Source organism: Tachysurus vachellii, chromosome 23 (assembly GCF_030014155.1).
Source record: "Tachysurus vachellii isolate PV-2020 chromosome 23, HZAU_Pvac_v1, whole genome shotgun sequence".
NCBI lineage: Eukaryota > Metazoa > Chordata > Actinopteri > Siluriformes > Bagridae > Tachysurus > Tachysurus vachellii.
In genome coordinates this window covers 12,522,555-12,550,404 of record NC_083482.1, presented here as the reverse complement: position 1 = coordinate 12,550,404, position 27,850 = coordinate 12,522,555, and the positions used below count along the sequence as shown (strand labels likewise).

The 27,850-nt window shown below is 38.0% G+C and overlaps 1 protein-coding gene across 1 annotated transcript in view; it reads left to right on the top strand.

Annotated features, from left to right (window-relative positions):
- Nucleotides 1-27,678, top strand: part of nfatc3a (nuclear factor of activated T cells 3a) — a 71,220-nt gene extending 43,542 nt beyond the window's left edge. Inside the window, exons 4-10 of the mRNA XM_060858936.1 lie at nucleotides 896-1,095; nucleotides 1,598-1,770; nucleotides 1,932-2,072; nucleotides 7,216-7,271; nucleotides 7,848-7,974; nucleotides 9,500-10,462; nucleotides 24,563-27,678. Of these exons, the coding sequence (XP_060714919.1) occupies nucleotides 896-1,095; nucleotides 1,598-1,770; nucleotides 1,932-2,072; nucleotides 7,216-7,271; nucleotides 7,848-7,974; nucleotides 9,500-10,462; nucleotides 24,563-24,639 (1,737 nt within the window). The 3' untranslated portion in view covers nucleotides 24,640-27,678. The remainder of the gene's footprint in view (nucleotides 1-895; nucleotides 1,096-1,597; nucleotides 1,771-1,931; nucleotides 2,073-7,215; nucleotides 7,272-7,847; nucleotides 7,975-9,499; nucleotides 10,463-24,562) is intronic.
- Nucleotides 27,679-27,850: the final 172 nt, after the last annotated feature.

The following is a 27,850-nucleotide window of genomic DNA, read 5'->3' as shown; positions in this document are numbered from 1 at the left end:
CTAGACGTATGCCGTCAAGCTAGACGTGGCGTCAGACCTACTAACATTGCTGCTCTCTAGTCGTCATCAGCGTGACCCAAGCACAAACTTAATTAGCATGTGCAGGGGAGATGGGGGGGGGATACCTAATATTACATGATCTCATGTTTACCTGTTACCAGAGGTGGGAGTAAGTCACACATGTGCAAGTCACAAGTAAGTCTCAAGTCATGAATGTCAAGTCAAAGTCAAGTCAAGTCTTTTTTTAATATTTGTCAAGCAAGTCTCAAGTCTCAAATTTGCGACTTAAGTCGACTCGAGTCAAGTCGAGTCCCCCATCTCTGAGTCATTTATCTCAAGTCTGAGTCAAGTCTCAAGTCATGAATGTCAAGTCAAAGTGAAGTCGAGTCTTTTTTTAATAATTGTCAAGCGATTCTCAAGTCTCAAATTTGCGACTTAAATCTGACTCGAGTCAAGACATATGACTCGAGTCCCCGATCTCTGCCTGTTACAGATGTTAAAAAAAAATGTTATTAGCTAGCCATCCAGCTGGATGTTAGGGAAAGTGAGAGGTGAGGACATGGGGTGATTGGAAAGTGCGTATTCATTTATGTATGTTCAAGAATCCTGTTTTTTTAATAATCTTTGTTTTTTTGTTTGTTTGTTTGTTTTTTAATGTGAGAGTAATGGTTCAGGTTTAGTCTTTTTAATGACTCTAATATGCTTAACAACATAAAATGAAGGATAAACGAGGAAAATAAATAGACAAAATATATCAGCAAATGAAAACAACACAATGACTGATGATATATTCAGTGATATAAATACATAAAATTAAAAGTGTGATGTGTGTAATATGTGATATATGTGTGACATGTTATTCATTAGCGCTAATTAACATATAACATTCCTTCAGCTCATCGGCTACAACGAGAAGCCCGTAAATCTGCAGATGTTCATCGGGACGGCAGACGACCGCTATTTAAGACCGCACGCTTTCTACCAGGTTCACCGCATCACAGGCAAAACGGTGGCCACAGCGAGCCAGGAAATCATGATCGCTAGCACCAAGGTCCTGGAGATTCCTCTCCTTCCTGAGAACAACATGTCTGCCAGGTTAGTGTAGCATTTTACATACCTGGACTACTGTACAACACACACACACACTTGGACATTGTGTAAAATAGAGAAGCAAAGCACACTGTAATGTCTTCCATTGTGGCACATTTTTAATTGGAACCAAAAGCATGTTTCATTCCAAGGAAACTGTGTGGGCTTCTGACTAAGTAAAAAAACCATCATTCTGTTTTCCATGGTTTTACCATTGAGGTAATAAAACCTAAACGTCAAGTTAAAAAAGACTTTTTGTTGCCTTTTTGTGTAATGAAACGCTATAATATAATAATAGAATGAAGGCATCAGCGCTAGTGGTCATTGCTGCCCGTGATGTAATGTCTTTACCACAGCAGAAAAATGACCAGTTTAAGATTCGGCCTTTTTACACAGATATTAAATTTGTCCTATTTTTTATCTTTCCTTATTGAATTGATAAACTATTGCATTGAAAATATTTATTAAAATAGCAGTTTGTTTCTGTTGTTGCTTTTTTTTTTTACAGTATTGACTGTGCCGGGATTTTAAAGTTAAGGAACTCTGATATCGAGCTGAGAAAAGGTGAGACGGACATCGGGCGGAAAAATACCAGAGTGCGTGTGGTTTTTCGGGTTCATATCCCACAACCCAATGGAAGAGTTCTGTCTATACAAGCTGCCTCGATCCCTGTGGAGTGCTGTAAGTTTCAACTACATTAATTATACATATGATGCTTTAATTCCTTGCATTCACTTCACCGTTCAGTGTGTGTGTGTTTGTGTGTGTGTGTATGTGCGTGTGTGTGTGTGTTTGTGTGTGTTTGTGTGTGTGTGTGTGTGTGTGTGTGTGTGTGTGTGTAGCCCAGCGCTCAGCACAGGAGTTACCTCAGGTGGAGAAGTTCAGTTTGAGCAGTTGCCCAGTCAGTGGAGGAGAGGAAATGGTCATCACAGGTTCAAACTTCTTCCCTGAGTCTAAGGTCATCTTCCTGGAGAAAGGCCCTGGTGAGAACAGTAATCATTGCTGCCTACTGCACAAGTCCATGCACAAGTACAATGCAGGTGTTTTGCAGCTCCTTGACTACAGAAATAGTAACTCGTATGTTATTATTTCTAGTTAATAATTGTAAAGCTGTGCCTCATCCTTATCGGTTCTGTTTGTTGAAATGTAGGTGAGGAATTAAACACAACCAGTGCTGATTATTTAGCTACAGATCATCCTGAAGGGTTTTATTTCTCTTACTTCACAGCAATTCACCAAGAATAACACGTTTATTAAAGAACATGGCTGATCTTAGTTAAGAAGAAGCCTTTATTTTAATTTACTTTATTTTATTTACTTTATTTATATAAGCCTTTATCACATCTACATTAAAGCACTTCCTTCATATGAAATTCTTCCTTCATATATCCCTTCTTTGGAGGTTGGGGTCAGAGCGCAGGGTCAGCCATGATAGGGTCAGAGGGTTAAGGGCCTTGCTCAAGGGCCCAGCAGTGGCATCTTGGTAGTTCTTGAACTACCCCGATCTTCTGATCATCAGCTCAAAGAATTAACGACTTGAGCTACCACTGCTTGTTTAATGTTATGGAACATCCCTTTAAGAAGTTAGTTTCAGTTAGTAAGTGAGTGTAAACGTTTAGTCCTTCACCAGCCTCGCTTTTTACTGTCTAAGTAAAAATTTACTAAGAAAAAAACATCTTTTCATGTTACAGAGAATCTGTAAATCACAAAATACTTTGTCCTGAAGACTCAACACCATATCGTCAATCATTATAGAAATGATAATATATTCAATTAAGTGCATAATAATATAACATTAATAAATGCCAATCAGAAAATGACCAATCAGGATTAAACATTTAACAGTGCTGCGGTGATGTATTAATGTATTTAAATAAATGTACATATAAAATCAGCAAGCAGTAAAATAGTAACTAGAGTAATATACAGTAGTGAAGTAAGGTTACTAAAAAGCAAGACAAGCACAGAGTACATCTAATATCACATAAACATAACATAACATTTATTACTACTGGTGTTGAAGTTAAAGTGCTTTAATGTACTGTAACCTCAGAGACGCTTCTGAGCATCTGGACAGCTTTAGAACAATAAAAAAAATGTATATATATATTATCAGAGGCAGTTGTACAAGATCCTTTTTAAGGCTTTGTTTCAAATAATTTCTATACATTATCAGGAAAGAAAAATTCCTAGTACAAATGTGGCCTTTTATAAAGCTGTTGATATATCTATGTTTAATTCATGCTCTGATTATTGTCAGTATGAAAATGTATTATCGGCATCTGCCAACACGATGGACCCTTATTTTCGGAACGGTGGTTCATGGTGTCAGTTATAAGCAATAATAAGAGAGAGATTAAGAGATTAAGACCTAACGACATCACTGTGAGCTTTTTTGTTTTTTGGTAGCTCGAATGGAGGACGTGGCACTCATGTGGCTGTAAGAGCCACGTAGATTATCAGCGGTGCATCAGCAGCTTGACCTCCCACGGTTTCCCTTTTCCTCTAGGCAGGGTGTGTGTGTCATTGTGTGAGAACATGAAAGTGTGAAGACACCCACTGAAACTTGTGCATCCTCTTATACACTCACAAATAAACTGTTTTCGTATGGATTTTTTATTTTTAATTTTTCTAGATTCTCACTCTCACGCCCCCAAACGCTTTCTCTCTCAGGAGCGTGCACGTACATATCGCGTAATTTACAGCAGGCAGTAATTCTAAGTTGTTAAGTGATCACCTGCTGCTGTGTTTGACTCAGTGGTCAGTCACACTGTTCTAACAGACTTAAGACAAACAGATTTTCATTTGAATGTGTCTTTTGCCTAAAGTTCATGCAGACTTGTTTCCATTTTATTCCCCTCTTTTTTTCCTGAATGCATCATAAATCCCTGTAGAGAAACACATGGAGGGAAAAGAGTGAAACGTGCAGTAGCATCCTGGGATTGACGAGCCTGTGCCTGCCCTCAGAATGTGTGTGTTGAAAAGAAGTGCTGTTTGATTGACAGGGAATTTTAGTGAATATCCACGGGTCTGTGTTTCTAACCGCAGTGACGAGCTTTAAGCCCTGTGTGTAGTACATATCCCATGTTCCTCAAGCTGCTGATATTATAAACTTCATAGTGTGCATCTGTCCTCTGATCAGCTGCTGCAAGAAAGCAGTAGTAGTGTGCAACCTTTAGTGTTTGCCATTTTGTAAAACTGGAAAAGTGACAGAGCTTCTTGATGGGTGTGGCGCAAATTTGAAAGATGTTCTGCGCTATAATGACTGTGTTACTCCAAACTTAAGCCTCTTTATACTGCAGGTGATGTTTCTAAAAGTAGAACGATATTCAGGTATTACTACTGGTCTTATTACACAAAGTGTGGGCAAAAAGCTTTCCAGTTCAAACATGCATACATTCCATTATAATACACACTCATTCGTTCTGGGCTGGTGTATTTTGGCGTGTGCTTGATTTAGCTATTTGTCTGATTCGTTAGGAATCATTTTTAGGAATGAATCAGTCAGATAGATTCAGCCATCCACTGTCGCATCGATGCAATGTAATGTCGGTGCTGTTGGTTTTCAGACTCTAGCACAAGTCTAACCATTTAACACTTTAGGCCACGTGAAACTGTAACATAAAACCACATAGTCTGACATTATTATTAACAGCTGTTTTGAACTTACTTTCATTTTGAGACTGAAAAAAAAAAAAAAAAAACAGTTTGTTCACAGGTTAGATTGTTTTTGTTATGTTAGGTGGCTCAGTGCAGTCTAACCAATGAAATCAAAAATAAGTTGGACGGATCTGATAATGGATGGAAATGAAACTGCTGACTCACTCTGTCAACCGAACTTCATTGTTGTTGTTGACTGTGTTTGATTAAAGGAAATGAACACTTAGAAGTCAGGTTAGATCAAGTCAAGTGGGGTTTTTAATTCAGTTCCTCTGTATAGTCGATTCACAACAGTGTGAGACGGCCGCTATATGTACAATAAATACGCCGGACACGTAAGACTGACCAGTTGCTTGAATCGGTTTCTATCATATGACACATCTGTGAAATCCACTCAAAAAAGATCTGTAATAGAAAACATCACATTCAAGAAACATCTAATTTCAGGAACATGGCATAAAGTGGGAAAGCTTCTTGTGCTTGATGTTATTTGTGTCTAGTATCTCATGAGCTAGTTTGTTAATAAGCCTCGACAATCTATTTAAATAGAATTTGAGATGAATCAGTTTGGTAAACTGAATCATTAGATGGAAACAAAGCATGATGTAATAACAGCAAAAAAAAAGCACTGGCTATCAGGGGGGAAAGCTTTGGTCTTGGGGTACACTTTGAGCTGAATAAAAAAGTGAAAGAAGAGAACAGGATTTCAGTTTTAGGTCTTAATCATACTGTAGCTCACAGATTATATCTAATTGAATTCTGAGACTTATTGAATCTTCTCATTAAATGAGACTAATTGTTTTGGTTCTTTTTGCACATTGTCTGTAGTTCCTCATCAAACTGTTGATTGTAAACGAGAGAAAATTGTACTATGAATAAACAGAAAACTTTGTGCAATGTTCTGAATTGATACCATTAATTATTACCATTATTTATACCAAACAGGATATTCTGCGTCATGAGTATTTTGCACCCAGAGAATTTATTTAGCTGAATATTTAGAGCTCAACACCAGTGTATCTGGAGGGAAGGGTTGTGATGGTGTACGTGTCCCAGAGCCTCTGTATTTTGGTTCATGCTCGTGCTTGCCTCCCTTCAGTGCCTGTGGGGCCCACTCCGCTGTGTGTTGAATGTCAACATGTGCGGCAAAAATATGTTTCCCAGTATCAAAGGCATCCAAGGTCATTGAGGGATTAGCAAAAAGCCTTTTGACAGAGAGTGCAGTAGCTAGGCCTTACTTTGACTTTCACTGCATTCTCATAGGATCGAGGATTACCAGAATTGTTCCTTTGAGTGTGGTTAGCTTTAGTAAAGGCAGTAAGGAAACAGTAGACAGGAATTAAAAGGCTTATAGCTGTTTGTTATAGACTGTCTGATAAAGCTACAGCTGTATATGTGTTGTAGAAAGAAAAAAATGGGGCTAAAACAGGCCCAGTGTTTTGGGAAATATTTTCTGAGAATCTCTCTCTCTCTCTCTCTCTCTCTCTCTCTCTCTCTCTCTCTCTCTCTCTCTCTCTTACACACACACACACACAGACACACACACATCAGTATCATGTAAAAATTCCCTCTCTTCAGTATGCACCTGTTACGCTAACACCCTCCACTTCAGAGAGAACTTAGTAGAAGACAAAGTTTGCTTATTTTACACATAGAACGCTCTGCTCTTTTCAGGCAGACGAGCCCATCATAGCCAGCCTCCTTGGCTCGTCATGCTCCGCCTCGATTGGCTCTCAGAGCAGGCCAGTTCATTATTTGAGTGTGCAATAGGAAAAACGCAACATGACTGCATGTTTCCAAATCCCTCCAGAGTGCTGCCTGTGTGCACATTTGACCATTTTAATACAAACCACATTGTTCCACTTTACCACTCAATAACTCTTCCCAGGAAAGAGAATCAGCAGGACGTTTCAAACACTGATTACTTTTTAATACCTGAAGAAAGGCTCGCCACAGGCACTAGGGGGGGCTGTTTAAATCACATCGTTAGCCCTTTATAGTCCCAGGAATGAATTAAAAATCCCTTGCTTTCCCCAGCTTTTGTGGTTTCCTGAAGTCTTCCCTGTGGATCTTAACAAAGTGACGTTGATGATTCTATTAAGTGAGGAGTCTCTGGAGAAGTCCAGAGGAAATCACTTTCATAATGTCATTTGGGCCTTTGAACTGGTTTTAAATTCATGAAAGTAATTGATATGTCATTTGTTTTTGCAGTCAGCACGCTTCGCCAAGCACAATGCTCAAGTTAATAGACTTGCATTTTGATCGCAAATAAAAATTGTATTTTTTTCTAGGCATTGTAGGGAGCCTGGTTTATACCGAGTACATTCAGATTGTTTTGATGTAAAAATGTGCGTTAAAAGTGTAAATAGCCCAAAAATGTATTAAAAATATTACAACTGATGGTAAATATCAATTTAAGATATAAGAGCTGAGCAAAACTGTACTGTTTATTTTTTCTTTTCTCAGATGGGCGACCACACTGGGAGGTGGAAGCCAAGATCATTCGGGAGAAGAGTCAAGAGGTGAGTGAAATTATGGTTCATTAATTGTATAAATGTTTAAAAATTGCTATCATGCAATAAATAAATTTGTATTTTTTATTCAAAATAATCAGTAGGTATAAGAATCAGTACCGGTTGAGATAAAACATTATTTTTTGGCAGCTATCACAAAAAAGCTATCATCCAAAAACCTGACTATAGCGCAATGACACAATAAAGAAATGATATTTAACCAAACAAAATAAACCCATAATTATGTTAAAAACTGTCATGAATATGGATATAATCACAGCTAAAAAGGTTTAGCCATAAAAAAAAATCGCTGTGGCATCGCCTGACTTCTCTAAGCACAGACAGTCTTCCATTTTATTTATTTATTTATTTTTATAAGATGAATTATCAAAATTCATCAAAAAAATTTTCTCACTGCTTTGAAACTAATGAAAATACTGATATCATCAAAAAAGCCAAAATTAAATTAGTCTTAATAAAAGACTGAATTTCAAGACAAAGATTTCCGAAAAGACGTTTTTTTTTTGGTTTTCTTTTGAATTTTTTTAGTAACTAATAAATATGTTGTGCTGGATGTGTGTTTAGTCAAGCATTGTAGTGGAAGTTCCACCGTACCACAGCAAGAGCATAACCTCTGCAGCGCAGGTTCAGTTCTATGTGTGCAACGGAAAGCGGAAAAGGAGCCAATCACAACGTTTCACCTACTTGTCAGGTATATCACACACATTCTACCTAATCGGTCAAAACTACACCAGATACGTCTGATGTCTTTAACGTGAAAGGACACATGGCTCACACGTGCTCAGGCTGTTGTTTCATTCTGGTGTGTGGTTTGATGTCTGGTTTCTCCTGCTAACAGTCATGCACCTGTTAACCACTCCACATTTAATATTTTAAAACAGCTCATTCATGTCAGGTTTTACGCCTGACTTTAAAAACACATTCTAAAATTTCACACTTAGTTCTGCATGGATCACAGTAAAGCTCTTAGGCAGGCGTTTAATAATATTGCAGGTACAGTATATGTTGAGTCAAAAAATGCACAGGCTCTTGATCCAGACTGTTGCCCCAGCTCTGTGAATAACACAGATCGTAAGTTGGGTAGTGAATTGCAACAGATTTCGGGTTGATATCTACAAAAGTCTAGATATCTTAATATTTAAATATTCTATTATTTTGTCCTGTTTTTGTTAAAGCTAGAGCACTAGGATTTTAGAGCAATGCTAAGCAACAGAAGTTCACAGAGTTAAAGAGGTCCTTGCGTGCGAATGTACTCCGGCAGTATATCACGTTGTTATTATTTTCCCAAGCTGACTCAAACCGAAAAACAGCATTTGCGTAATTTAATCACACGTGAGCTTTATTATTTCTCCCCGTCACATACTATTCTAACCTAACTATGCACCACAGGAGACAGAGAGAGGCAGATACAGATAAAGAAAGAAAGAAAGTGAGAGAGGCCCAGCCTCCCGCCTACTCCCCAGTTCCACAAACCGCCCACTCGAAAGCAGACTTCCTGTTTTCCACACTAACCCACCTAGCCTCAGCCAATCAGATGACAGCTTTGGGCAGTAAAAGCTCAAAGTGAGCCGTGGCGGCTTGTAGTTGTCATGGCATCAGCCAGCTTTGGTTAGGGTTGGAGGGTTAGGCCTATCTGGGTAAAGAGGCTTTAGCGTGTGACGTGTGAGGTGGGCTTAGTACACACACACATGCACACACACAAACACATGCATTTTCTTATTAGCATAGTGAAATTGTTTACCACTGATCTACTGTTATAGCCTTTCAGTGTTAGAAAGGCAGTAAAGAGGATTTGTCCTCCTATTTGGAGCATGGCTATAGGGCACAGAGCCCATTGCCTCTTTCGAACCCGACACTAGTTTATATGGCACTCAAAACAGGCACCATATGCTCTCTCAGAGCGGGCCCTGGGTAAAAATATCCCCCCGCATGAGGATGAAGGAAACGCCAGATTGTAAAATGGGTTACTGATCACTATGTGGCATCTGTTTTTTGGGACGGCTTGTCTGCATATGGACCAGTGTTGGAGTTGTACGGCAACCTTCCAGCCATATATGTAAGCCTGTTCTGTGTTTTTGCAAGTTTGCATGAACAGAAACAAAAAGAGCTCTTTTAAACTGAACAAAATCTATAATAGATGTAGAACTTCTTATCACTGGTACAGTTCAACTATCTTTACCTCTCTCTCTCTCTCTCTCTCTTTTTTTTTCCCCCAGTCCTAGTTAAACAGGAGCACCGAGACGATTTGGACCCCCCTACTGTGCCGCCGATGCCCATACCCCATGCACATGCTGTTGGTCTGGTTCGTTCTCCGGTCCTGTCGTCCCCGGACCACTCGCATTCACAGGACGGGCTTCTGCCTGGCTCCCCACATGGACTGGCCCCCTCCCTGCACCCTCTCCAGACACCCTGTGCTCCTCTTCACTCACCTAACTTCTCTCACCTGCCTCGCCTCCAGGCCCTTCACCCACCTCCTGAATGCCAGATGCCCTTCCATCCAGGCAGTGTGCCCCCCTCCAGGCCGACCTACCCCCCTCTTCAGCACAACCTATCGTTCAATGGCCAAGCCAATCTACCTGGAGCCAGCTCTCAGGCATATGAGCGTGTGCCCTTCCAACCAGAGCCAGTTGGGTGCCACCCTTTGGGAATGGGCATGGTGTATGGCTCACCAGTTTCAGCTCCTGCCTCTGGAACTGGCTCTTCAAGCCCCAGCCACTCTTCTCCTCAACTCCACTCCCTTGGCTATCACTGTGCCACCCCTGCTCAGGTGACCTCGCCCACTCATTCCCTCGGTCAACCTGGAATGCCACTCCAGCGCTCGCTCAGCTACCATCCAGTCGGGCAACGTTCGGCCTCATGCCCAACCCCCTCCAACGTCCCTGTCCGAATGATACCCCAACCCCACTCGGGTCCATCCTCTCCTCAGCTGCATTCGCTGCCCTACCAGTCACCCACCTCATCTTCTCCCACCAGCAGCCCTCTGGGTGCCCAGCCCTCACCCCAAGCTAACAGTCCTGTCATGACATGTATTCCCACCACAGGACCCATGGTGCATCCACTGGCACGGCAACAAGGCCCGTTTACCAGCGACGGAGAGCAGCTGAACATCAAGCAAGAACCAGAGGACAGAGAACTCACGTTCCGCTCTATAGGCCTGCAGGATATTACACTGGATGATGGTGAGTGCTGGTGTACTTATTTCCTTCTTTCTGTCTTTTTCTTTAAGTGCAGGGAGAGCAAACACATTGGACCAGTTTGATAAAGGTGGAATGTAATTAAATAGAAAGATTTTGCGTTATTCAACCAGGGGAAAAAAGAGATCTCTTATTCTGGTTGTAACACTACAAAATTTCTAGGGGGTAAAGACTTTTGCAGTTCACTATGAAATTGTTCTTGAGGTCTGTTCATCTGTTTATTTGGTGATATATACGATGTTCACTTCACCTTGTACTGTACCTAAATTTCAGAGAGGTTTTGTAATATGGTTTAAAACCTAAAATAGAAGAGCACTTCTTTTTTTTTTTTCTTGTCTATAACTTATCAAAGTCAAACCATTATCATCACTACCTGCATGTAGAGAGACTGTATTTCCCATCAGCATAATTTGATAATCTGATAATTTGCTGTAATATAAACTTGCTTTATTCTGTCAGTAGCCCCACATCAGTTGCTGTTGGGTGTTAATTAATCTTGCCAGAGTACAAAAGGAAATAGCAGATGCTAATTTTTTAGTCCTTCATAAACTGGACATTGATGAGAACTGATATATGATTGACAGTCCTGGTAATGAAATCTCTGTGCGTGTGCGTGACTTCTTGTGCTTGTATGTTGCGCATGAGTCCCAAAGGATCTTGCCGACCAGCTGGTCAGTAAATTCCTAATGCAATAAACAATCTCAGTAACAAGCACAATCATTCATAGCTAATCCTCATTAGCTTTATTATGGGACTTATTAGAGCAGGCGTTTAGCTTCATAGAGAGGGGAAGGGAAGAAACAGGGAGTGTTTTTGAGGTCATTCTAACATGTTTTATCTATATGCTTCTTCAGTATTGCTTGTTTGTTTTTGGTGCATATGCTTACCATTGCATAATGTAGTGCATTTGAACCAAATAGACAGTGTTTTAGTATTTTCTAATCTGCTGTCAAAGGCAAAGTAACCTTTTCTTTAGTAAAAGAAAGAGCCTTTTCTTTAGTACGCAAAGAAGAGCTACAAATTGAATTTATTTTTTATTATTTAGATTTTAGAAGACAGAAGTTTTGTGATGAGGTGTTCAGGCAGACAGCAGTGTGTTAAAGAGCAACCACTGTGTGTGTGTGTGTGTGTGTGTGTGTGTGTGTGTGTGTGTGTGTGTGTGTGTGTGTGTGTGTGTGTGTGTGTGTGTGTGTGTGTGTGTGTGTGTGTGAAACAGTTTTAAAATGAATCTAAACCCCCAGACACCGCGGTGCCAAACACACACAGTGTAATCAAATTTAAATAAAGGGTGTCTGAAAAAAGTTAGGAATCAACCAAATACATTTCATTTTATTATTCACAACATTTGATATGCATGTCCATAAAAAATAAAATACTCAATCCAGCCCATCAGACATCAGCATCCATGCCACGATTAAAGCCACAGAGATCACATCTTCCTGTTCTTCTTTCTGTTGTTTGATGAGAAACATTACCTGAAACTCGACTGTATGAATGTTCGTGTGTCTTGGTGTCCCTAATAAACTGGACAGTGAGTGTAGAAATTTTCCAAACACAGTATTTAAAACATTTACATTATGCTGAAATGTAGACACCTTATACTAATATATACTTTGTATACCAATTATACAAAGCAGCTAGTCTTAGAACTCTACTAGCTAAATATTAACTATAAACGTTGTCATTAAAAACAAAATATAAAATGATGAACCTTCAGCATTTTTGTCACAAACCCCACTTGGAGCAGCCAGATAAATTTTTGTGCTGCTTTCTGGAGGCACTTCATCATCCCTCCATCTTTAGGCACAGGCCCAGGCACACACATAAACACAGAGTCTGTTAGCTATAAATAGCGTTGTGTAGATTTCTGTCCATGTAATGCTTTTTCTGAAGCTGTCCTGTGATCTGTTTCGACTTTAAGGAGGTCAGAGCGGCTCTGGAAATAGACCGCTGCTTCAATCAGTTAGATGAATTCACCGTATCAGTCTTTCTCTCTCTCTCTCTCTCTCTCTCTCTCTCTCTCTCTCTTTCTGTTTGTGTCTTTTGCTCTCTCATCTATATCTCCTGATCTATTTTTCTCTTCCTCGACTTCCCCAACCACCTGAGTCTCTCATGGTTTCTTTTGCTATGCTTCTCTCTCTCTCTCTCTCTCTCTCTCTCTCTCACTATCTCTCTCTCTCACTATCTCTCTCTCTCGCTCTCTCATGTCATGAATCACTGTTTTACGGTTGCTATAACTGACGCATTTATGACTTTCAGTAGGGTAACACAAAGACTTTTTGTATTATTCAGATCAACTTCTGGTTGTGTTTTTAATCAGAGTTTTCCCCTGTTTGAAATGATCTTTACAACTTCCATTTTATTCAGCACATTTTACTAGAATAGTGTTGCTGCTCAAGCAGGTTTTTTTTTAGCCACATTTGGATGGTCCACACTTTTGCACCGTCATAACACAACCAAACCAAGTTACCAAGAACAATATAAACACCTGGTTTTGGTGTGTTTTTTAGCAGGAAGAGGGCAAAAATGTAGACCATAAAGGGGTCCAATTCACCTCATTGGGAACCTCACACTCGGGTTTTATTTGGGTTGTGGGTTTTTTTTAAGGCTTTTCCCTTTAGAGAAAAGCAGATTATTTAGTAATATGCATAAACATTTCCATGACATTATTTCATCCCTTTATTTATATGAGAAATTACAAATGAAGGTAGAAACAATGCTCTAAATTGCTAAATTATAAATTAAGTTAAATTGAACCTCATTATAAATTAAATTAAATTAAATTAAACTAAAACTACTTGGTACATAACTGATAAATTGTTAGCTAGTTGATATTATTCTTTTCTTTTTATATTACTGAATTTTAAAGTAAACCGCTGAAGTATTTTGTGTAACATGTCAAAAGGTGTTTTATTTATTTTTTTTGACCAGATTTCTTTTATTGAATTCCAGATGTACACAGATGTGCATTTTTCCCTCACTAAACTTTCTGTTGTTTTCATTCTCAAAGTTTAAAAAAAAATGTAGCTTGTTATGTAGCATGATGTCCCAAAGACTGTCCTGTCACCGGAAACGTAAAGTTTCAGTTTTACCTCTGACTGTTACACAGCTCTAAACCTGGAGACTCCTTCATTAAATAAACTTGTCCATACAGAGACTTTCACCATCAATGATTCCACATGCTTTTAAATCAGTTTTGTGGCACCTTGGCTGCAGCTCCCTGTTGGAATTGTAACTAGAAGGAGATTATTATTATAAACCTGCTGTTATCAAGAATTCCTCAATAGCATCTGACCAATCAGATTCAAGCATTTAAGAGCAATGTAGTATAATAAGTGTTAGCAGTACTTGTGTGTGTAAGCATATTTATACACATGTTGTGTTTTTACAAAAAAAAAAGTTTACTCGATCTTGAAATGTACTGCTCTGTATAATCAGGGTATAATGGGGATGTATATGTGTGTGCGTGTCTCTGTGTGTGTGTCTGTGTGTTTGTGCGTGTGTGCATGAGTGTGTCAGCGTGTGTGCGTGTGCGCACGCGCGTGTGTGTGTTGCAGTTGTAAGTGCTAAGTGAACTGGTTCTCTAGCACCATGTTGGGGGAACATGTGGAGATAATCTGTTCCCTGTAGCATGATGGCATCAGGTTGTGCCAGCTCACACTGCCATGGAAGTCTGTACAGTAAGACAGAGAAGTTGGTGGGTGTGTGTGGGTGTGTGTTTGGGGTAGGAGAGGTGGTGTGTTATGTGTACGTGTGCCTGTCTGCTTTTGCACATTTCGTGCATGCTTGAGTGTCAGTTGGTGTTGACACACATATCTGTACACTGATGTTTGGACATCAATAGTCACAAAAAATGTTTTGAGGAAAAAAACAAGTGACTCGTGTGGAATTATGCTGTGTTCAAAAAACAGTGTTTAAATTAAAAAATGTCTATTTTAAGAATATTTGCAGAGTAGTCACATTTTGTCTTTTTTTGTCAGATTTTAGGATTCTTTCAAGCAACTTTATTAGATACGCATCCATGGTTTGTTTATTTATTTATTTATTTGTTTGTTTGTTTATTTATTTATTTATTTAAGTCTCTTAACATTTCAAACACCATGGCTGCTTCCTTTTTCATTTTTAAAACAGTCTGGCTGACATTTGGCTGATCCCATGAGAAAATGAGAATCACTTTTGTTTGTTTGTTTGTTTTTTTGTTTGTTTTGTCACGGAGGTTAAGGTTAGGTTTAAGTTTAGATATAGGTCTAGGCCCGGTATATGGATGGAAAGTCCTCACCGGGATAGTAATGCAAGTTTTTGTGTGTGTAGAGTATCTTTGCAGAAGGTTAGGAGGGAGGAGTTTAACAGTGATGGACAGATGGACAGAAAGCAGGGAACCTCACACACGGACACACGCATAAGCACACTTACCATCTACATAGGCAGACTGTGTGTGTGTATGTTTGTGTGTGTGTGTGTGTGTGTTTGCACGTGCTCATTACAAGGACATAAGGTGCAAGTGAAGCTGCCTTATTTTCTCTCATGGAGTTAGATGACGCTGTGAACAGAAGGAGCAGCGTATGCTAGGCCATTTTTTCTTTTCTTTTTTCTTCTCTTTGCTCTGTTTCTTTATCTATCTACTTTCACACATACATCTTGTCACCTTGTGTTAAATTATTCTTTTTACCTATCATGAGCAGACACCTGGCATATTTTTCACAGCGGCTGAAAGGTGTTCTCAATCACAGCTCCGTGCCTAGGTTTTTTTTATTTGTGAATCTGTGAAAGAATTCCCGAGATAAAAACGAATATCAGACATATGGGGGCATTTTTCTGGCCGTCGCTAAAATTTATGTGTGTGTGTATGTGTGTGTGTAAGTGAGTGTGTGGGTGTGTTCTGCTTTATTTGCTCTTTAGTAGGTGTAAAGTGCAGCTGCCACCTCAGCATGAGCTGGTCTGGGTTAATAATAGCCAATAGGCTTTTCATTTATTTATTTTTTTATTTTTATTTTTTTTGATTAAATATTACTACTGTTTACTTAAACACACACACAGTATTTGTGTGCATTATAGAGACTCAGCTGTTATCAGGTTATTAATCTGTACGTCATGGATTTGATGCTGAATAAACTGCATTATAGTGCAAAAAAGGATAAAATCACAATGCTATCATCCTTCTCCTCATCATCATCCTCATCCTCATGATCATCAGCGTTATCTCCAGCACAATGAGGTCTAATGAATAACAATATGACTGTGAGTGTTTAGCTAATGGACAGTCACTTGCAACTCTGTCATGAGCTACATCATAAATGTAAGTAAGTCTTGCCTTATGGACTGTGTGTGTGTGTGTGTGTGTGTGTGTGTGTGTGTGTGTGTGTGTGTGTGTGTGTGTGTGTGTGTGTGTGTGTTTGTGAGCTGTAAACAATGCTGCATGCTTGTGATCTTGAAGAATCTTGAAAACTGTTCTACAAGAAAGACCAGTTTCAATCTGTCATCATGGTGGAATTCCAGTTCTTATGTAGTAATAATAATAAACCATTATTATTGCTTTATCTTTGTTCCTCTAATTAGATGCTTGTATAAATACGGCAAGGCCGGTTAGCGTCATGATACGTATTCGCTTTTATGTGCAGCCTGTAATCCATGATGTTCTCCCGACATTCTTGCAGCTTTAACTGAAATACCTTTAACTGAATCACCACAGAGGAGAAAATCTGGTCTTTGTTCATGTCCAAGACTGCATGTGTAATATTCAGGAATATCAAAACCAGAATCTTCAGCTAACTTCCATCAAATAAATCCATGATTTTTTATTTACTAGTTTTTATTATTCAGTATTATGTGCGACAGTCATATTGAGTATAATAAAGGTTATATTAAATTGATATAAAACATATAAAGTGTAATGGGATCGAGTTATTACTTTATTACTACAAATGTTGTGAGTTTGATTCCTACGTCCACCAAGCTGCCACTGCTGGGCCCCTGAACAAGGCCCTTAACCCTCAATTGCTCAGTTGTATAAAATGTAAGTCGCTCTGGATAAGGGCGTCTGCTAAATGCTGTAAATGTAAATGTAATGTAAGTTTGAATCCAAAGTCAACCAAACTGCCACTGCTGGGCCCCTGAACAAGGCCCTTAACGCTCAATTGTTTAGTTGTATAAAAAATGAGAGAAATTGTAAGTTAGCCATAAATGTAATCTACAGAGAGTATATATTTTATATATAGACTAGATTTACTTTATATTATTTCTCAGTGTATAGTATATTTGAGGTTACTTTACTTTGTAGACTTGAACAATTATTAAATAGTTTATTTTAAACTTCAGGAAATTCTCACATCATCAGCAGTCCTGTGCTTCATTCTGGTCCCAAACCAAACTACTTACAGCGCCTTACAATTTACTTACATTCTATAGATAAAATAAAAACAGCAGTAAATAAGGAACCCACCTTTACACTCGTTTTATTGTTTGCAAGAACATTTTTCAATCAGAAACTTATAGTCAGCTGATTTGTTGCCTAGCCACTGTTTGAACCTTATAAATAAAACCAAATCTATTTGGTCCTGAACTGCACTCAGAAGCATTGACTGTTTTTAACACACACGGTTGTGTCTTTTCTGCTTGCTGTTACTATTATCCAGGCTTTAATAGTGTACATTTGGTCCATATATGACACTTAATGGCTTTTGTTGCCTCTCATCAACCACTGAATCATGAATACAGAACAGGAAATAAAGTGTGTGGAGGAAAATCCAGTCGCTGCGGCTAAGATATCAGATATCGATATCAAAAGGAGATTTTAAGTCATCTTTCCACACAGATTGGTAGATTAAGAGCATCGCATTGTCTACAGTCATGTTCATATTCTTTCTGCAAAAAAAAAATATAGCTAGTAAAAATATCATATGATGTATCTAATATTTCATTAGCATTATTAAGCCTATTTCTAGACTTTAATTTAAAGCTGGAATTTGTTGTTCTTGTTCTAAGATGAATTTTCTTCAAATAGAACAAGACAGTTTTAAGCTTGTAATGAGTAAATATCCTTTTTTTATAAGACAAAACCTTACAAACATTCGCCTGTATTCCAGATATCGTCACTCACTAAGATATTTCTGTGCGGGTTTTTTCTGAGATGTCCGTGATTCGCTCTTGGCAGGAAACTGATTCAGTTCGTTTTTTATCGTGTCTTTGCAATGTAGATGTTGTTTGCTTGGACGAGTCTATTTATAATTGCGCAGGTTTGTAATAAAGCAGAAGTTTTTTTGCCAGTGAAACACCACAGACATGTAAAGGTCAGGTGATTTTTGAGCAAGTGGAGGACGTTAAGTTGGCTTAATACGACACCAGACAGCGTGTTAAAGAATCAAAAAGGGCTTCACACTATGACTCCTTAAATAAGTCTGTTCTTATGGGATGCTTTATTATCATATTTAATTACATGCTTATTTTTGAGACACCGGTGTGACCCAAGCAGTGCGACAGGGACCCAATGCTGGTACTGAGGTACAATGTGAGGCCAGCGGCCCTCTTACACCTCTGCAATGAATCACGTCTTGAAACGTAAGATGGGAAATGCACGGATGAATCAGTGACTCAACTAGCTACCAAATACACATCAACCAGCACATCCTTCCACCCTGAAATAACAAGTTTAACAGTAAACAGTGAACTTTTTCTATTATGTTTTATGTTGTTTAGTTGTCTTTTGAGAAGTGTGCTTGTGACCTCCCAATTATTATACAGGACTTTCTTATTTTCTTACGTTACACTCTCAAGAAAAATGTCAACACAGCCATGACCTCAGAAGAACATCTTGTGTACTTTTAGCATGCAAGCTTTATATGGTAATATGGATGTAGTGTAGCTTTTAATAAAATGATTTAAGGCACATAATTGTGGCTTTAATTAGCTTTAAGAGTAATTTGAAATAGGGCTGCATGATAAAAATGGAATAAAAAACTCCAGCAAAACTGTAGATTTGCAGTGGGGAAATAATAATAATAATAATAATAATAATAATAATAATAATAATAATAATAATAATAATAAATGGAATTCATTTTAATAAACAAATTTAGAATAAAATTTTATAATAAATAATAAATAATAAATACATTATGTTAAAGTAAAAAAAAAATTCTATTATGAAGGATTTCATCAGCTGCTCCCAGTTTTGTAAATAATAAAAACATATTTTATATAAATATATTACAATATCAATATCTACAGTGGCTTATAAAGCATTTTGAGATATTTATTACATTATGTTCATTATATTACATAGCACTGCTTTAAAATACAGGACATAAACGTTTCCCGGTAAAAGATACACTAAATGTTTACACTAAACGTTCAGAAGATGATGGTACAACCGCACTGACATGCAAAAATACAGCTGAGTATCCATTTTTTTAAAGTATAAAGTTCCTGTCAATCTAACAAGTCATTAAATGAGAAAAATTAAATGATTCATTATAAAATTTAACCGTTTGATCATTCTGATGGAAGTGGTTCTGAATTTTGTTTAAATTACTACTATTTAAGCAAAAGCATTACCGTTAACTCTTAGTCATAAATTCCCCCTTCTCACGCTCATCAGGATGTGCTACATGATTGTAGCCCTGAAGAAGCCATCTTAGTGGTCAATGTTGCTCAGCTGAAGTGTCACTCACCCTTCACAGCCAATGCCGTCGCACACACATCCATCCACTGATTCACATCCAGAGCGGTTCTAATCTTCACCTGTCATTTATCGCCTGCTTACAGGTTTCAGTCTTGTTACATGTGTATAGATTGTGTTCGGTGTTACTGTATGTATTTGCAAAATAGGGGTGTCCCCTTGCAGTCCTCCAAAGAGGATCCCCTCTTTCTGAGAGTGCCTTAAAGTAGGGTGGTATGTGTGAGAGACGTTGAAGATGAATCATGGTTTCTTACATTTGGGGAAAGCAATTGCTGAGATGTATTCTGACATCGTTCAGAGTTGCAGCAGAACAAGAACTTCCCGTATCTGACTGAGTCATTCAAATGTGCATGTCCTCGATGTAATATCCGTGCACTTTAACTGAACGACATCGAGCCCCTTGGTCTGAGAGACAAGATACTGAACCATCTTAATATGTGTTTGTAGAAAAAAAGTAAGAAAGAAAGAAAGAAAGAAAGAAAATGATCCTCAGAAGGAGAGCGAGATGTGAGTGAGTGTCTTTAGATAATTGGAAAAAACTGACAGGAGGAAGTTTGTCTTTGGAAGAAAGAAGTATTTCCTTTTCTTTAAAGAAAGAACAATGCGTAGTTTCATCAGACTTTCAGACTTCTTTCCTACTGATCCATTTCCAAATGTGCCATCGTGAATGTCCTCTGATTAGGCAGCTACGTCTCCAGTGAGTCACTTTAAAAAAAAAATACTTTATTTTACACACAGAGACACTAATAGATTCATTAGATTAATAGATAAATGGATTCATTCTCACTTAGATTTTATGTTTAGTTAGAGAGGATGTTTCTGAGTATTTTAAACTAAACAGAGACCTTTTACTGCATCACTTTACCCTTTATTCTGTTTACTACTTGCTTTATAATAGTGCTGTAAATCTAAATGAATTCTGCCTGATTAACTCTGCCAAGATGAACTCGGTCTGTGTAACAGATGATCTTTAACACTACTGGACACTTTTAACATTTATCATTCTTAACATAGCTTATCAATTATCAAAATAAAGAAAAATGCAAATTAAGCCTCAAACCTTTTTTTTTTCTTTTTTTGCTCTGTGATCCTCCGAGGTGGCAGATTTATGTTCCCCACAGTTTCCTTTTTCTTGAACAAAAAAGAAACTCTTTGTTTTGTTTGTTTGTTTGTTTTGAAAAATTGATTTTAATTTTTAAAAAATTCTCTTTTTTAAAACGTTCATATTTTATTTTTTAAAACTTTTTATTTTTTTATTTATTTATTTTTTACATTTATTTATTTTTTCAAAATTATAAACTCATAATGACAAGCAGAATCTATATTATATAGGAATTCCTTTAAATTTAATACATGTTAGAAATTGATGAAAGCACATTTAGTTTTTACTGGCAAATGAATTATTAGTGTTTATATTATGCAAGCTTTAAGCTGGTTTTTTTTGTGTGTGTCATTATTTCCCTCCCTCTTTAATCAGAATGTTCATTCTCACACTCTTTGATGCACATAAGTTAATATTTTCTAACAATAACTGATTCAGAGTCATTTTAATGTCATGAAATCACAGTATCATATATATCTCAGCAAATGTCTTAAATCATCATAAAGCATCATAAATTATTTATGCAGATTCTCTGATGATTGTTTTTTCGTTTTTTGTTTCGAAAAACAGATATTTTTACTGAAAAAAGTAGCATATTAGGTAATACAGTACTTTACAATTTAAAAAAACATTCAACACATAAAGAGGCTTCGTGGCTCTTATAGGCGCTGAAACAAAAGAAGATGCTAAATGTTGATACGGATCATTTTAATAGTCATTTTTGTATATGTAGTAATTTGGCCATTTCATTCATTCTGATTATGACAGCTTTATAAAGGTGTCTTTAAGACTTTAAAGGTTTACACAGTAAAGTGCTTTATTGTAGTTTCAGTAGTAAATGTGATAACGGTCTCAGTGATTCATAGTTGATGTGTATGTTAGTGCGGTGCTTTTATTTGTTCAGCCAAAACGTTGTGTGCTGTTGCTTCTCGCACACAGTACACTGTCTATGAATTTGTGATGGATGCTGTACTCTCCCATGGACTGCAGCATTATTGCACCCACTCATCTAGACCTAAAATCCCTGTGTGTGGTTTGTACATCTCCCACGGCCTGCTCACAACTCCCACAGCTCCGAAAGTGCTGAGTTGCTATTCCTTTTGCTAGTCTACAGCCGCAGCCACGTGTGTGTGTGAGTGTGTGTGTGTGTGTGTGTTCAGGAGACAGGCACACATTTAGAAGAAGTCTTAACAGGTTGTCCCACTGCAGGCCTGTACGTGTGAGAAGCTCTGTTACCAGAGGAAGAGACGCACGCCTACACGAACAGGATGATCTGAGGCAGCGGCCTGGCATTTTTTCAGAAGTTGTTAACCTCTACAAAAAAAAAACAAAAAAACAGGGGGAACAACACCCACCAACAATGAAAGTCTAAATAACAATACATCCTGTACATCTGAACACCACTAAATTAAGCCACCTTTGACATTTAGAAGGTTTCTAAGATCACAGGTTAAAGAGAAGTTCCTGATGCGCATTGAAGTTCCTGATGCGCTAAATGAAGCTTAACATGTACAGATTACTTGAAGCTTTTTTCTGAACACATTCCTCTAGCCATCTGACTTATTTTTAAAAGCCTCTTGAGTATTTTATAGATTTTCCTAAACCAGGGAAAGACAAGCAGCGAGGACCAAAATTAGAAGACAACTTGTCTATTCTTTCGTTCTCATCCAATTTAGTAGAGTTTTCCAAATAAACAAACGGAATGTCAGCAACTACTTGTGTAAAGAGTAAAATCTTAGACATATTTACATGAATTTCAAAATTTCCTAGCATTTAGTACATCCGTATTTGGCTTAAATGGCAACGTGCGTTTGAGCCGAGAAGAACTACAGAAGTGTGCAAATCCTGACGATCCGCCAAGAACGCTTCAGGAAAAGGAAAATCTGATTTATTGGATAAAGGACATAACGTGGTCAGAATCACAAATGTGATTAAATAGTAAAGAAGAGCATAATCTTGAAGATTTTGAACATTTCTTTTCTTTCAATTTTTGTTAATTTCTAGTTTTAAATGGGAATTAAATCCAGATATTCAGTGTGCTCTCAGATTGCAATTCTGTGATGATTTCCCGAGGTAAAAAACCCTTATGTGACCTTTAAATGTTGTTGACTTTACCTTTCCTACCTCTCGTCATTATGCCTCTGTTTAAAGACTTTATTATATCATCAAAATCACCAAAATTGCATCTTTGGCCTCAAGGACAGAACCAGCATAAGAGTTTTTTGAAACAGAGCTTGTCTCCGAATTCAGAGTGAGTTTAAAGCATGTGTCTGTGGTTGTTTGAGTCTAACAAGTTTAAAAGTTACTGCCACTTATTTTTAATCTGTCTGCTGTGGAGCTCATCAGGTACTTTGGATCCTTGATGCAGTCTCCGTTCTTGTGTGCCTGTCTTCTGTCTGTGATAATGGAGGAGTAGTTAAAGCAACGACTGACTGTGTGTCTGTAGTCTTGATAAGACACCCACTGATCAGCCCACTGGGTCTGAGACAGTGGGGACGTGTGGTGACGTCGGTCGGCCAATAGCATGTGGAGAGGTTTGGCTCAGCCATTCGAACATTTGGCGGAAAACGGCTTCAGTTTCACTGTAACAATGAGTCCTTAGTGTGAGTCCTGCCAAAAAACTGACCCCATGCTGATTTATTTATTTAATATCTGTCATCCAGTCTGCCAAGGTAATTACTCCACTCATGCCAATGCTGCTGGAAAACATATATATATATATATATATATATATATATATATATATATATATATATATATATATATATATATATATATATATGTATATACATATACATATATATATATAGATATATATACATAGAGAGAGAGAGAGAGAGAGAGAGATAGATAGATAGATATAGATATACACACACACATATACATATATCTTTCTTTTACGATATTCAAAACGCTGAAATGGTTAGAAATGAGTCTACACACCAGGATGTTAAAAGCGTGATGCTCACATATGACTATGTGATGTAATCAAATTTGCCTTGACATCTTTGACAGTCTTGCACAAAAATGTGCATGAATACGGCTGGACAGCTTGTGGCTATGCTGCTGCAAACCGCTGAATGGAATAGTTCTGCCTGACTTTCCATTTACAGCGAGTGCGTCATGTACAGAAGCCTCAAGTTTGTTTAGGCTTTTCTTTTCTACCGCTCTGTCTTTCCGTCTGCTTTTAAGATTGTGGTATTGGTCTAACACGCACCGCTGGCACACGTAACAGTGTGGCTCAACACTGATCTCTGCAGGGATAGACGTTACACTGCACACACTGTACATAGTAATTCCTGCATTTTATTCAGTCTAATCTTTTGGTTACTGATCATTTGATTGGTCTTTTACTCCTAGCTATGGCTGAAATCTTTCAGTAATTATAAAATTAGACCCCTGACTATAAAAACACCCACTGAACATGGAAAACCAAAATTTCACTTCAATCCTTTGGATTTTATTATTAAATAGCATTTCTATTTACTTTAATCAGCATACACACATCAGTTGGTAAAATCTATCACCTTTACTTTTTTAAATACGTCATAAACTCATGATCACTAATGTTAGCTGATAACATAACACACACTTTCATGGAAGCATCGATATGTTTTTCCTTTCTGTAGATTGAAGACATTTAATCAAAATTCAGGCTTTGTTCTTCTGAGTTAAGTGACATGCAGCAGAGTTAAATCTCTATCAGCACTTTAGGTGGTAAACGAGCTGTTCGGCAGTGGTGGTTTTTTTAATTAATTTGTCTTTATAATTAACATTGAGAACAAGATCGTTATCGGTCGTGAATAGGAATATATTTGGTAGTGAATATGATGCAGGGAAACTAAAAAACCTGCATGAAGAAGACATGTAGAAAAGGGCTTCAGAGTCAGAAAGAATTTGCCCTATTGGCAGATTGCGGGTTCGAATCCCAGCTACGCTACAGCCATCCTCAGGAGAGAGAAAAGGGTGCAAACTTAACAATGCTCTCTCTCACCTGTCAATCACAACAACACTACCCAATCACTACCCAAATGTCTTTGGACCGGGGGAGGAAACCCCCGAGGCACGGGGAGAACATGCAAACTCCACACACAAGGCGGAGGCGGGAATCGAACCCCCAACCCTGGAGGTGTGAGGCGAACGTGCTAACCACTAAGCCACCATGTCCCCCCATACGATGTTAATATTTGTAATAACTAAAAAATATTTTGATATAACTTAAAATATCCAAATTAGCATTTGTTAAAGGCAAGCTGTTTCTATCCACTCTCTAATCATACTTCACTCTCTCTTTTCCCCTTTGCTGCAGTAAACGAGATCATCGGCAGAGACATGTCTCAGGCTCCAGGGGTTCATGGATCCTCAAGCACGCTGGGACCCTCGTAGCCCATTGCCCTCTGCACTTGTCTGTACGGCAGCACGTCTGTGAGTCCCGGCGAGCTCTGGACTCGAGAGACGCAGACAGACGCGGCGCTTCCATCCACACGCATCTTTTCAAACGAGACCAGACCCAGCCAGAGAAGATCTACTGATGCTGACATTCATTCAACCAACCAAGCATCACAGCATTCACAAACCAAGTTATAAAGAAGATATTCAGGAGAAAACTAAGCGATCAAACAAAAACACGCTGGACAATGTGGCTACAAATAATAAACAGTTCATCTCTTTCTCTCTCTCAGCTTCTTCTCGCAGTAGTTCTCAGGCACTTTTTGTTTTCTTTGGATCAGCCATCTAATGAAAAGAGCAATCTATGCAGCCCAGAATGAATATGCAATACAACCAACATCACACAGACCAAATGTAGCATAACATATGTAGATGCTTTGCTCTGGATCTTGGGTCAGATTGGATGGAAAATGGAACTCAAGAGGTCTTTCGATTATCGCTGATGCTGCCTCTTGAAATCAGCGTGATCTCAGCGGCGCCCTCTGGACTACGTGCTGCTGATGTGCTAAAGATATGCAACATTCCACACTTTTCGAGTCTTTTTTCGCCTCTTCAGGTTGAACAAATGCCTTATAAGCCTAGCAGCTTGGATTGACTGAAAAAAATAGCTTTTAATAGAGACATTATAACAATAACGTTATATTGTTATGGGTTTTTTTTTCTAAATTTTGTTTTTCATAAAGCTGAATTCTGTGCCGAAGACACAGTTCAAGTTTGCGTGTTTTGCATTTCAAGTTCTAGCGTGCAGCAAAGCGTGTAACATTTACAAACGCAATACAGCTGAACTCCATCGTGTAGGATCCGTACTCCGCACAGGACATCCATAGCACTGTAGAAAGTTAAGTCTAACTTGGAGCGTCTGAGACGTCGAGAGAATCTGTCGTATTGTCGGTGTGCTAGCTGATACTCCCGTGTGCCTTTCAAATGACAATCATGCTCAGATATAGAAGAAACCATGCACATCTATTCAGTATGGCGGCCATATTGCCCTGGTTAGAAATGCTGCTTTCAGACTACGGATTTTTTTTATGTTCTACAGCATAACCATAGCCTTATGTTTATACTAGCAAGCATCAGGTAGACAGACATTTCCTATGTACATTTACAACATGGAGATACAGTTTCACCACCAACACCAGTGTTGGCAACAAATGCTAATTAGTTATGATGTGGTAAAGCAACAAATCCAAACAGCGGGCTCGAATGATTCATCGGAACAACTCTACAGCAAGCATGGTCCGTCGTTGTCCAGTTACCTTAGCACCATTTACTGATGTATGTTTGCTTTCAAACTAATTAGTGCATAAATAATTAGCTTTATTAAGCTATGACACCGGTTTCAGTCCTAGTGGATACTCAGAGAAACCACAACGGACACTTGCTAGTGCAAACGTAGGGTTGAAAACATTGATACCGGTTTGGGTTACTGTTTTTGTTCAAAAACGAAGGTTGATGGTTATGATATCTCTATACATTTGACTAGTCTACCAGCATGTCATGTAGATGCCTCTCTGAAGGGAGAAAAACCCGTGGTGTGAAAGCAGCCAACCTGCATTTTGACAATCAGCAGCTCAGTGTTGCAGGATATGAAGTTATACAAAGCCGTTAATATTTTTTTTTTTTTACCAATTTCCAGAAAAATAAATATAAAAAAATCCAATTTCACCCCCAAACCCAAAAAAAGAAGCTAGATCGTAAACAAAGCAAATGAAATCAGTGTTTGAGGTTACTTACAAAAACGTCAGATTTGCTTAAGTTTTTTGATAGTGAGCATTGGGTGCTATCTCTGTAAGAAATGTGTTTTTAATTAGCTGCGTAGCTGAAGGTTTGAATGAAAGAAATCTGTGAAGAATTTGTACCGGGTCCCTGCCTTAAAAAAATAGACAGTAATAACTCTTGTATGTATATTTTATCTATTTTAAAGAGACTGGTGGTGACTGTTGTTAGAAATTGAAAACATTAAAAACAAAAAAAAGGACAAAAAAAATTTGGGAAGAAAATTTTGCTATGCACTAAAACCTGCCTGTTGCCTTTTGACAAAATAAACGATTAGAAAACGCACACCTTGATGCCTCTAGACGTAGAGCAGCTTAAATATAGAGCAGCATAATGCCAGATATTCTTTCTTCATATCAGAGCTGTGTGCGCGCCTGCTTGGTAGAGGACTAAAGTGTAAGTTTGTAAGCATTTTAACATTTGTAGACAACTGTTTTTATTTTATTCTTTTCCAGTCTCAGCAGTGAGAAGGCACACGGATAGATGCATTTAGGCTATGCAAAGGCAGACAGCAAGAAGTCAGGGCAATACCTGGCAAGAAATCAAAGAAAAAAATATATGTTTGTTAGCCAGCTCTTGTATATACGTGTGTGCGTGCGTGTGCGCGTGTATGTGTGCGTTTACCAGTAGTGACAATTGACATCAATGCCACTTTTGATTATTTAATTAAAACTATCAAATCTACAGTAGAAACGCCTTAAACTTGTATTTGATTCACAGATGTTTGACAGTTCTAGTTTGATTTAGGAATAGCTCTTAAACTCATCTGTAGAAGGAGGGCAAGACGAAAAACAGGCCGTACGCCAGAAAAGCATCGACTTTTGTCCTGTTCTTCAAACCAAAGACCGAACAACGTGTTCCTGTTTTACAGACAGATGACAAACATAGACTCTAAAACTCTATTTTTGATACTTTGAAAAAGATGGATGTCATTCCGAAAGTTGGGGGGAAATATAAACACATTTTGTAAAATAAAAGGGAAATACAGGTTTTGCTGCTGTTTACAGAGCCTTGTATTGTCATTTCATGTAAATTTTGTATTTTAAACATTTTTTTTGTAATTTTTAAGACTGCAGTGCTTTTTTTGAAATTATCCAAAGGGAATAAAGTTGCATTGTAGGCTCTTCTGATGTAGTGTATCAATAAAATGATGGGGAAAAAAGCGGACCAGTTACTTTTCTTTGAGTGAAAATTATTGTTTTATCTAAAGCTTTTACGTGAAGCAATAAAATTATGTTAGTGTTATTCATTTTATGTTTTTATTATGCAGAAAATATCAGTGCTTCTTTTATATTAACTTTTTCAATTGCCTGCTTATAAAATTGCCACTATGCACTTTTTTAAGAATTTATTATAATTAACATTCCTATGT